Raw genomic sequence first — 12,957 nt, forward strand, 5'->3', positions numbered from 1 at the left:
AACATATATTTTATTGCCAACCTGAAACTACAGAATATAACAGCATTATATTAAGTGATTTAAAGACAGAAGTAGCTTACAGGTCTTCCATGTAAACTTTCGAAGTGTAACAAAGCCTTCTGTACAGCGAGCTTCTCATCGTAGATTTGTTCTCGGTTCATCATCTGCAACAAAAAAACAAGAAACATGTAGTAACATCCAGAAATCTATTTAGAATCCAATATAACCACATTTGCTAAAATACTTAATGTTAAAAAAGATATGCAGAGAGATAAAGAGAAATCATGTCTGCTTTGATGAAGAGAAATTGAAATATCTTGCATGATAGCAAAGTATGTAATGTTTTCAAGTTATTTAATTCTTATTACATCAATATTTATAATTATTTTAATATCTTGCACTTAAAATATTGTATCTATTCTTATCAAAGCTAGTTTTACACCTGAGAAATCATAGTTTATTTAACAGCAATAAACATTCCTCCGCAAACAATAGTGCACTTAGGACTGAATTGTTAATCCCAACTGTTGGTTAGAGTAAATCCCTCCCTGATGATGAGACCCCCCCCCCCTGTATTAGAAAGTGATGTACGTTGATCTCTTGTGGGCGTTTCTGGTCATATCGCTTCTCCTTCAGACTGGTGTAGATGTTTTCCAGAGTCAGTTGGATCTCATTTAATGTCTTCGGCGTTTCCCCCGACGATGAAGCACCGCTTCCATGGCGACTCCTATTTCCCATCTCAGCGTCTTCTTTCAGCTCTAGATTAGAAAAGAAACCTTGTTAGATTAGAGAAAAAAAACCTTGTTAGCACTTCACAAACAGTTGGATTTTTTAAAAAACCTATGTGCATCATTCAAATATAAAATACAGTGCTGTTATCTTCTGTAACCAATCTTCTGTAACCCAATTAAAAAGTTTACAAATATAAATTTGTTTTATTCATATCCCGATAAATGTAAAAGAAATCACATACAATCCTTATAATTAAATTTAAAACATACTTATAATAACACTAAAAGTTCATATTTTATTTTTAATTCCATGTTTGGTTCCTAAACAATAACACTAAATGAGACAAAGTATCAATATAAAGTGACATCATCCGATATGATGTTCCCTGACGTAATTGAGAAGTAAACAAACTGACGATGCTACAGCTATACCAGTGGGATGGATTTAAATAGCAGTGATTGTAACAGGAATTTTAATTATGAGGTAGTCAATTTTCACCGAGTTATTAGGTCAGGATAACCCAGACAGTTATCGGGCAGTAAACTTTCACAATGTTTTTAGGTCAAGATAACCCAGACAGTTATCAGGCAGTAAACTTTCACAATGTTTTTAGGTCTGGATAACCCAGACAGTTATCAGGCAATAAACTTTCACAATGTTTTTAGGTCAAGATAACCCAGACAGTTATCAGGCAATAAACTTTCACAATGTTTTTAGGTCAAGATAACCCAGACAGTTATCAGGCAGTAAACTTTCACAATGTTTTTAGGTCAAGATAACCCAGATAGTTATCGGGCAATAAACTTTCACAATGTTTTTAGGTCAGGATAACCCAGATAATTTTGAGGCAGTGAACTTTCACAAAGTTACTAGGTCAAAATAACTCATATAATTATGAGGCAGTAAAACTTGACAGTTATTAGGTCAGGTTAATCGATAAAAGTAAACAAGGAAGTTACTGAAACTCAGAAGCACAGTTTAACAAAATGATTATTGAAGACTCAAAGTTTAATCAAGTAAGTGTCCAGACGAGGCCGACTCACGTTTCAGATCCTTCCTGGCCTTAGACAACTCAGTCATGTACTTCTTTATCTCAGGCTTGGCCGCTTTGTCACTCTGAGATGGCTGAAACAGAAATAACATGCTAATAAAACAAACCAAAATAACAAAAACAGGTTTATCCATCTGAACAACTCAATTTATATAGAAAACAAAAACAAAAAAACTATTGCATTCAAAATCCAAGATTAGATGGACCAAGATAGAACATCACAAAATCTGTGTTGTAACAAATAACCAAGAGCTAAATAAGAATCAAAACTGACAAAACTTTTAACATTTTTAAAACCATATCTCTGTACTAGCCAGTTCAAGGGAGATGATAAGAAAGCTCTGACATGATCACAAAGTTACTCTAACAACAAGTAGTATCCATGTTTCATGTACCGGTATTAATTATTATACTCTAAAATTATACATTTCTTAACAGTTTCAACGAAACGCACTAATTATTATAAGATAAGGATTTAGCAGGCCAGTGACTTTTAATGATTTACGACTTGTCTTTTGTTGATGTCAATTAAAGGCAAATTTATCAACCAGGTAATGTCTCTACTACTTCTACTGTAAAACTTTACTGTTATAGTTACTCACCCTATATCCATGATGTCTTTCAAAGTGCTCCTCAAATGATTTGATTTTTCTTTTTAAGGCTGTAGAAAAAAAAACCAGATTTGAAAATGAAAACTAATGTTAATTTTATTTTAGGGAAACATACCTGAGTAGTAAAACAATTACATTATACAAAAGCATAATGATTTTTTTAATTATTATTTTTAAAAGGTCAAATGTAAGAAAACACACACACACACACACACACACACACACACACACACACAACACACTATCTCTCTCCCTCCTTCTTTCCCATCTCTCTCTCTCTCTCTCTCTCTCTCTCTCTCTCTCTCTCTCTCTCTCTCTCTCTCTCTCTCTCTCTCTCTCTCTCTCTCTCTCTCTCTCTGTGAATATATTAATGTTTAAAAGTCATAAAGCTATGACTTAAAATACTTTAAAAACATTAAACACAGATCTTATTTGACTATAAATAATAGAGTTTAAAAATATGAATAAATCATTTTCTTGTCTCAAGGTTTGCAATCCAATGTTAACTTAAGGCTAGACATTTTAGGCTATGCTACACATTTTAGGCAAGGCTAGACATTTTAATGTCAGACTAGCTCAATGGCAAGGTTAGACATTTTAATGTCAGACTAGCTCAATGGCAAGGCTAGACATTTTAATGTCAGACTAGCTCAATGGCAAGGCCTGCAATTCCAATGGTAGGCTTGCTCAGAAGCACTGTTTGCTACTTTAATGGTAAACTGTAGCATACTAAAGTAAAGAAGTACAAGGAAGTGAATGGAACAGAACGTCTATACTTACTCTGAATCTTTTTGGTCAGTTGTCTTAGTTTCTGACTGTCTTCATCCGCGCTGGTAAGAAGAAAAAAAGAAAAAATTTAAAACTGATAGCAACTGTAACTAAATAAAAAAATACCTATGTCAAAAACCGTACGAAATCGAAAACCGTATTATTTTATTTCCTGGTATTGTGTAATGTCTGTGCATATTCGATCGTTGACATGAGAACAACTTCTTGTTAAGGAAGTACACTTAAAACAAATTTCCTTAAAAATGCGAAAATAAGCGGGTAAAAATATGTTTTATGCACAATGAAATGTATTATTACAGTTAATTTGTGCCCTGGAATCTTACTGAATGTAATGCAAATGCATGCCTAAACAGCAACAGGTGCACAACGGAATCCACACAACCAAACACGTCTGCTAGCACTGCCGAGTGAGTAATGACTGGTCACTTCCGAATAGCTGCTTTCAGGTCACGTGACTGTTTTCGCGGGAAAAGCCGATTTTGTGTTGTTCCCATTATGTTGATAACGTCATAGTACGGTTTTATAATGCTTTTAAAATGACATTTCTTACCACCTGGTGTAATTCTTGATGGAACAGAGATAACACGTGAGTATGTACTTACCTTTTTATACATTTTATTTCTAAACTGAACAAGGTAAACATTAAATTGATAGCCTGACATGACTGAGCATGCGCACCAGCCATTTCCTCTTAGTCATACGGTTTTCAATTAAACGAGGATATAATGTAATCGTCTGTTATGGTATCAGAAATTAGTCTTAAAGTTAAAACTTGGAGTTTCCAAATGTGGGGAATGGGGAATATCCAGTGATTTCATTTTAGTTTCAATGAGGATAATCATCACTTACAAGTGTCTGTTCAATGAGGTTAATAATCTCACCTGTTTTAGTTCAACGAGGTTAATAATCTCACCTGTTTTAGTTCAACGAGGTTAATAATCTCACCTGTTTTAGTTCAACGAGGTTAATAATCTCACCTGTTTTAGTTCAACGAGATTAATAATCTCACCTGTTTAAAGTTTAATAAGGTTAACATATCGCCTATGTTTACTTCAATACGGTTAATATCTCACGTGTTTTAGTTCAATGATGTTAATAGTTTACCTGTATTTTAGTTAGATGAGGTTAATAATCTCACATGTTTTAGTTCAATGAGGTTAATCATCTCAACTGTATTAGTTCATTTAGGTTAATATCTGACCTATGTTAAGTTCAATGAGGTTAATCATCTCACTTGTTTCATTTAATGAGGTTAATATCTTACCTATGTTAAGTTCAATGAGGTTAATCATCTACCTGTTTCATTAATGAGGTTAATATGGTACCTATGTTAAGTTCAATGAGGTTAATCATCTCACCTGTTTCATTTAATGAGGTTAATATCTGACCTGTGTTAAGTTCAATGAGGTTAATCCTATCACCTGTTTTAATGAGGTTAATATCTGACCTATGTTAAGCTCATTGAGGTTAATCCTCTCACCTGTGTTTTCTGTACACGTCTTGATCCACAGGTGGGGAAGGGGGGATATCCGTGTTCACAGACGCACTGAAACAAACAATCACATTGTTAGCATCATCAGTTATTCAGTATTGTTAAAATCGACATTTTTTTAATGACGACAAAAGTGAACAATTTGTCATCTGAGAAAGTTCTTGTATGAATGTACTGCATATATAATATTTTCTGTTTTTAATTTCTCAATTGACTATTAAAGGAAAACAAACTTTTCAAATTATTAACCAATGTAAAGCCATTAACATGCTTAAAGGTTTGGTTAAATAATAAAAATGTTTTATTTCATTTAATTATTATTAAAAGAAATTTGAGGGGGTGGGTGGGGGGTGTTTGGTTGGTCATTCATGTAGTTAAAATAACCTTTATTACAGATGACTATTAAACAAAATATTAACTATTTAAGAGAGTATAACACAGTGCTCACGTAACTCACTGATATGTGATTAGTGGAAACATTCATTCAACTACATATGTGCAAAATAAATGAAGTTCCTCACTGGCAGATAACTACTGAACGAAATGTGCAAATTCGTTTCAACACCATTATCATCAAACACTGCACTCACAAACACCTCATAGCACAGAGCCTGGAAATCAAATTCTCAGTCACTATCACCATGTACATCATTAATCAAAGCATAATGTGGCAGTTAATTTTTGGGAGCCATTGTGACTAAGTGTATTTCAGCTGAACTAAAAAATACATGATGGGTGCTGTGTTAAAATTTCTTAGTTTAAATTTATATAAATTAACAGAAGTTGTTTTTAATTAAAAACTTGAGAGGCGGCGATATTTTGCAGTTCATATAATATGCAAATGAATCACTGCTAAAGTACAAATGAATTAAAACAGTGGTTAAAAAATTAGCAAACTTTAATCATTTAAATCTGTAAAAGAAAAAATAGAAAAAATTAAGAAGGAACGGTCAACAGAAATAAACTTTAATGGCAGTCAAAATTTTAATAAATGGGACAATGCAATATTCTATTCTCCGATTAATATCATAATTTTGGCCATTGGAATATCCAAAATTTAACTTTATATTCTTTATCTTTAAAATAAAGAAAAAGAATATGGAAATGAAATAAATAGTTTTTTCAGCTATTTTGTTATCTCTTACAGAAACTTAAATAATTTCTTTATTAATTGATTCAAATGATACTAATTTTGCCTACTGTACAGGTACAGTAAACAAGGCATTCAACAAAACTGGGTTGTCGTAAAAATGTACTATTGTGAGGACTTAACTAGTAACAAGAGGTGTGGCAGTGCTACTATACTGAACAAACAAGCATCCAATAAAATACAAAATAATGTCAATCAAATATAAAAGTGATACACTTGAAATTGTATGGTGTTGCATGCATACAGATCTATAATTGATACAGGTCTTTTTGCTTTAAATATTCTACTAAAATACAGTTATTTAAAGCTTTCTTTTTCATTTTTTTTTATAAATTATTATTCCTCTTTTTAAAACGGCTTAAATATTCAGATGAAGTAAATGCAACAGATGATATATAAATAAATATATAAATATTATGCAAATCAAGTATTAAAATAATGCATGGTACTGATCCAATGACACCCTTGATGTTACAAAGATATAATAAATTGTGGTGGTTTTTGTTCATTTCTTTGGGGTTTTTCTGAAAAATGATATTCCACCAGCAGTACAACATGTATTTAAATAAAAAGTCCTGCAGAGGCTGTTGTGATAATGAATCCAAGGCATTCAGTCCTAATGTTCTAAACATATTATTTGGGGGTAGGTATGTTATGTATAAAAAGAAAAACTGAAAAGAAAAAATATATATATATATATATATATATATCCATGTTAAGTTATTAATATATATATATATATATATATATATATATATATATATATATATATATATATATATATATATATATATATATATATAATATAGATATATATATATAGATATATATATATATATATATATATAATAACTTAACATGGATATATATATATATATATATATATATATAAAAAAACCTGGCCCAAACTTCCATATAATAAAAACACAAAAATCAAAACCAACCCAGACAATAATTGTGTCTGGGGTTTTGGGTGGGTTTTTTGTAAATGTCTTAACAAAACTATGTACTGGGGTGTCATTAAACACAAATTCCATTCCCACACCTAGTGTAATTTTAAATCCATGCAGAGTATTCAATACAATGCATTGCAAGCTCATTTTGCACTATACACCTTTTAAAAACATTTGTACTGTTAGAATAATTGGACCCTATTATAATTCCTCTAGAAATATAAAGAAAGGAATTTTATTTTATTTTATTATAAAACAAACAAAAAGAAAGGAAGTAAATAATAGTCCATTGCTATCAATATTGTTTATGGTTTACAAATCACATTATTTACCAATTTATTTACTTTAAAAAAAATTAAATGCTTTATAACACCATGAATATATCAATACTTTGTGCACCGTCCTATAATTATTAACATGCATTTCACAATTTCCAATACATATTTACAATCAGAAGTTTCACGGCTGAAAATTATTTAAAAAATGAAAATTAGATAAATTAATATCAAGAAGCATAAACTGTACAATATTTCAAACCAGCAAACAGCATAATACTTGATACTGTACAAATGAAGCAGACAGAAGCCACAACAGACTGAGTCTATGACGAGAACACACTACAAGCGAAGGACTGCCAACACCTGACAAACATTCACCTGTCACAAAAAGTTGTTCTAAGACCGGGAGATTGCGGTGCTTCGAAGATGTCGTCATCACTTAGCCAGCTAGTGATAGGAAAACACACAACCGGGTTACACAAACAGTGGTGCTTTACTTAACCAAATTTAAAAAAAATGCTTTATTCTATAGCCTGACCTATTCATAAAAATAGCCCTGTGGCTTAAGTCTCAAACAGACTGAATGTAGTGCATACCTGTGGTCGGATGGTTGTGTATGATGCATCTGTGGCTTGAGTTTTGGGCATATACACTATGTATGATTATTTCACTGAGGCTGGCTGCATGCGTTTAGCAGATGTAAACATCCAGTCTAGACGGACTCATCAAAACTAATGTATTTAAATTGTTTTTAGCCGAACCGCACACATGTGCCTCATCCAGTCTATCTGAGCTTTTAGCAGTACAGCACTTGCTTGAGGCATGATGGGAGGACAAAGGACAGATCAATCAGCCTTGATGGACCCTGTTTTGCCCGTCCCAACCAGTGTCCCACGACTGTAAAGTCAAAGGCCATGGTATGTACTGTCCTGTTTATCAAAAAGTGCATATAAAAGATCCCTTGTTGCTTTTCAAAAGGAATAGTCCCTCTATTATGACAGGTTTCTTCTTCTCTCTCTCAATCAGTGTGTAAATTATTCATCTGCTAGACACTAACAGCTATAATTTAACAGGTGCTGAGGTGTCAAGTATTCCTTTCTTTTTTCACTTTCTTTCAGACATTTTGTTCTTTCTTTTTTCTTAATATTACATTTTTAACAAGATTCCTCTTGGCATTGAGAGTTCTGAACCCAATTTATATATGTCTGTTAGCTTGTGAACACAGTAACCAATCTGGTTTCCAATCTGGTTTTAGAACAAACTAATAAAATGTTAGGTGTGTGTATGGGAGGAGGAGGGTGGGACATTTTATAAATATCAACAACCAGTGTGCTCATTGTTGTTAATAACGTTTACACAAATTCTGCTTGTTTTGTTTCGATATTTTCATATAACAACAAAACACGAACACCAGTCCAAACAAAAGTACACTGAGCCTTTTTGATTATTATTCTACTATGTTCTAGCCCTCACAGAATCATGATAATTTGTGTGAATGTTCATGCCTTATTACAGTCGAAAATGGATCTTAACGGTAGTATTGCTAATCTTGACCACAGTCAAAAGTGGATGGGAAAGAATTAACAGAACATCATCCGCAGTCCTCTATGTTATCATTTTCATCTAGGAGCCAGATGGTGCCTACTTGTATTTTTTTATAGATAGTATGCAATGTTTTAGTCGCAAAATGAAAAAATGGTCGCATATGCTACGAAATCGGTCACAATTTAGACGACTGATAAGATTTATTTTATCTAGGGAGGAAAATGCAATTGTAATCCTTAAACAATAATGTAAAATTAACTTAAACCACAATTTCAATGAAGGAATAAAATTTATGTCAGTATAAAATAAAACATTATCATAAAAAAAGACAGACTTACAGACACACATAATTAATTACCAAAACCAAAAGCACCACTGTTTGTTTGCACAAGCACACAAACACAACTGAAACAATTATATATTTATAAAACTGTTAACAAATGTTAAAAAATAAAATTATTACAGCAGAAAAATAACAAAATATTTAAGGCCCAAAAAATGCTTTTGGTTTCACAATAAATCACAAAAATGTGTATCACACTGTGACATCCAAGTTTAAAAGTGGTAGAACATATTAATTGCAGGCACAAGTTACTCTTTTAGCTAGCAGGGAAAAAACTTTTGTTTTGTTTACCAACACCACTAGAGCACATTGATTTATTAATCATCTGCTATTGGATGTCAAACATATGGTCATTTTGACAGTCGAAGAGAGGAAACCTGTTACATTTTTCCATTAGTAGCAAGGGGTCTTTTATATGCACCATCCCACTGACAGGATAGCACATACCACAGCCTTTGAAATACCAGTCATGGTGCACTGGCTTTGACGAGAAATAGCCCGATGGGCCCACCAGCGGGGATCGATCCCAGACTAACTGCACATCAAGTGAGCGCTGTACCACTGGGGTATGTCCCGCCCCTCAGCTAGGAGGATGACATCGTGTACTCTATGGAGCACGATCTAGTTCAGTGGGTACTGCACTCACCTCAGACTAACTGCACATCAAGTGAGTGCTGTACCACTGGGGTATGTCCCGCCCCTCAGCTAGGAGGATGACATCGTGTACTCTATGGAGCACGATCTAGTTCAGTGGGTACTGCACTCACCTCAGACTAACTGCACATCAAGTGAGCGCTGTACCACTGGGGTATGTCCCGCCCCTCAGCTAGGAGGATGACATCGTGTACTCTATGGAGCACGATCTAGTTCAGTGGGTACTGCACTCACCTCAGACTAACTGCACATCAAGTGAGCGCTGTACCACTGGGGTATGTCCCGCCCCTCAGCTAGGAGGATGACATCATGTACTCTATGGAGCACAATCTAGTTCAGTGGGTACTGCACTCACCTCAGACTAACTGCACATCAAGTGAGCACTGTACCACTGGGGTATGTCCCGCCCCTCAGCTAGGAGGATGACATCGTGTACTCTATGGAGCACGATCTAGTTCAGTGGGTACTGCACTCACCTCAGACTAACTGCACATCAAGTGAGCGCTGTACCACTGGGGTATGTCCCGCCCCTCAGCTAGGAGGATGACATCGTGTACTCTATGGAGCACGATCTAGTTCAGTGGGTACTGCACTCACCTCAGACTAACTGCACATCAAGTGAGCGCTGTACCACTGGGGTATGTCCCGCCCCTCAGCTAGGAGGATGACATCGTGTACTCTATGGAGCACGATCTAGTTCAGTGGGTACTGCACTCACCTCAGACTAACTGTACATCAAGTGAGCGCTGTACCACTGGGGTATGTCCCGCCCCTCAGCTAGGAGGATGACATCGTGTACTCTATGGAGCACGATCTAGTTCAGTGGGTACTGCACTCACCTCAGACTAACTGCACATCAAGTGAGCGCTGTACCACTGGGGTATGTCCCGCCCCTCAGCTAGGAGGATGACATCGTGTACTCTATGGAGCACCATCTAGTTCAGTGGGTACTGCACTCACCTCAGACTAACCGCACATCAAGTGAGCGCTGTACCACTGGGGTATGTCCCGCCCCTCAGCTAGGAGGATGACATCGTGTACTCTATGGAGCACGATCTAGTTCAGTGGGTACTGCACTCACCTCAGACTAACTGCACATCAAGCGAGCGCTGTACCACTGGGGTATGTCCCGCCCCTCAGCTAGGAGGATGACATCGTGTACTCTATGGAGCACGATCTAGTTCAGTGGGTACTGCACTCACCTCAGACTAACTGCACATCAAGCGAGCGCTGTACCACTGGGGTATGTCCCGCCCCTCAGCTAGGAGGATGACATCGTGTACTCTGGAGCACGATCTAGTTCAGTGGGTACTGCACTCACCTCAGACTAACCGCACATCAAGTGAGCGCTGTACCACTGGGGTATGTCCCGCCCCTCAGCTAGGAGGATGACATCGTGTACTCTATGGAGCACGATCTAGTTCAGTGGGTACTGCACTCACCTCAGACTAACCGCACATCAAGTGAGCGCTGTACCACTGGGGTATGTCCCGCCCCTCAGCTAGGAGGATGACATCGTGTACTCTATGGAGCACGATCTAGTTCAGTGGGTACTGCACTCACCTCAGACTAACTGCACATCAAGTGAGCGCTGTACCACTGGGGTATGTCCCGCCCCTCAGCTAGGAGGATGACATCGTGTACTCTATGGAGCACGATCTAGTTCAGTGGGTACTGCACTCACCTCAGACTAACCGCACATCAAGTGAGCGCTGTACCACTGGGGTATGTCCCGCCCCTCAGCTAGGAGGATGACATCGTGTACTCTATGGAGCACGATCTAGTTCAGTGGGTACTGCACTCACCTCAGACTAACTGCACATCAAGTGAGCGCTGTACCACTGGGGTATGTCCCGCCCCTCAGCTAGGAGGATGACATCGTGTACTCTATGGAGCACGATCTAGTTCAGTGGGTACTGCACTCACCTCAGACTAACTGCACATCAAGTGAGCGCTGTACCACTGGGGTATGTCCCGCCCCTCAGCTAGGAGGATGACATCGTGTAATCTATGGAGCACGATCTAGTTCAGTGGGTACTGCACTCACCTCAGACTAACCGCACATCAAGTGAGTGCTGTACCACTGGGGTATGTCCCGCCCCTCAGCTAGCAGGATGACATCGTGTACTCTATGGAGCACGATCTAGTTCAGTGGGTACTGCACTCACCTCAGACTAACTGCACATCAAGTGAGCGCTGTACCACTGGGGTATGTCCCGCCCCTCAGCTAGGAGGATGACATCGTGTACTCTATGGAGCACGATCTAGTTCAGTGGGTACTGCACTCACCTCAGACTAACTGCACATCAAGTGAGCGCTGTACCACTGGGGTATGTCCCGCCCCTCAGCTAGGAGGATGACATCGTGTACTCTATGGAGCACGATCTAGTTCAGTGGGTACTGCACTCACCTCAGACTAACTGCACATCAAGTGAGCGCTGTACCACTGGGGTATGTCCCGCCCCTCAGCTAGGAGGATGACATCGTGTACTCTATGGAGCACGATCTAGTTCAGTGGGTACTGCACTCACCTCAGACTAACTGCACATCAAGTGAGCGCTGTACCACTGGGGTATGTCCCGCCCCTCAGCTAGGAGGATGACATCGTGTACTCTATGGAGCACGATCTAGTTCAGTGGGTACTGCACTCACCTCAGACTAACTGCACATCAAGTGAGCGCTGTACCACTGGGGTATGTCCCGCCCCTCAGCTAGGAGGATGACATCGTGTACTCTATGGAGCACGATCTAGTTCAGTGGGTACTGCACTCACCTCAGACTAACTGCACATCAAGCGAGTGCTGTACCACTGGGGTATGTCCCGCCCCTCAGCTAGGAGGATGACATCGTGTACTCTATGGAGCACGATCTAGTTCAGTGGGTACTGCACTCACCTCAGACTAACTGCACATCAAGTGAGCGCTGTACCACTGGGGTATGTCCCGCCCCTCAGCTAGGAGGATGACATCGTGTACTCTATGGAGCACGATCTAGTTCAGTGGGTACTGCACTCACCTCAGACTAACTGCACATCAAGTGAGCGCTGTACCACTGGGGTATGTCCCGCCCCTCAGCTAGGAGGATGACATCGTGTACTCTATGGAGCACGATCTAGTTCAGTGGGTACTGCACTCACCTCAGACTAACCGCACATCAAGTGAGCGCTGTACCACTGGGGTATGTCCCGCCCCTCAGCTAGGAGGATGACATCGTGTACTCTATGGAGCACGATCTAGTTCAGTGGGTACTGCACTCACCTCAGGTGCCAAACCACACGATCAATTCACCTCTATGGATTTGGCTTGTTCCTTGTCCCATCAACCGACCCCTGACTGCTTGTGGTATGTCAGTGTTCCGCA

General features: G+C 38.1%; 1 protein-coding gene across 5 annotated transcripts in view; it reads right to left on the reverse strand.

The window, feature by feature from the left end:
• The window catches only part of LOC121378822 (protein FAM13B-like), a 117,119-nt gene that overhangs the window by 15,830 nt on the left and 88,332 nt on the right, over positions 1 to 12,957 (reverse strand). For 3 of the 5 annotated variants that reach the window (XM_041507152.1, XM_041507151.1, XM_041507155.1), the window contains 7 exons: positions 7,435 to 7,503; positions 4,664 to 4,729; positions 3,175 to 3,224; positions 2,386 to 2,444; positions 1,776 to 1,857; positions 592 to 776; positions 81 to 164 (listed from right to left, as the gene is read on the reverse strand). In XM_041507152.1, coding sequence (XP_041363086.1) covers positions 81 to 164; positions 592 to 776; positions 1,776 to 1,857; positions 2,386 to 2,444; positions 3,175 to 3,224; positions 4,664 to 4,729; positions 7,435 to 7,503 — 595 coding nt within the window. The remainder of the gene's footprint in view (positions 1 to 80; positions 165 to 591; positions 777 to 1,775; positions 1,858 to 2,385; positions 2,445 to 3,174; positions 3,225 to 4,663; positions 4,730 to 7,434; positions 7,504 to 12,957) is intronic. The other 2 variants (XM_041507153.1, XM_041507154.1) reach the window with 2 other exon arrangements.

Source organism: Gigantopelta aegis, chromosome 8, assembly GCF_016097555.1.
Source record: "Gigantopelta aegis isolate Gae_Host chromosome 8, Gae_host_genome, whole genome shotgun sequence".
Classification (NCBI taxonomy): domain Eukaryota; kingdom Metazoa; phylum Mollusca; class Gastropoda; order Neomphalida; family Peltospiridae; genus Gigantopelta; species Gigantopelta aegis.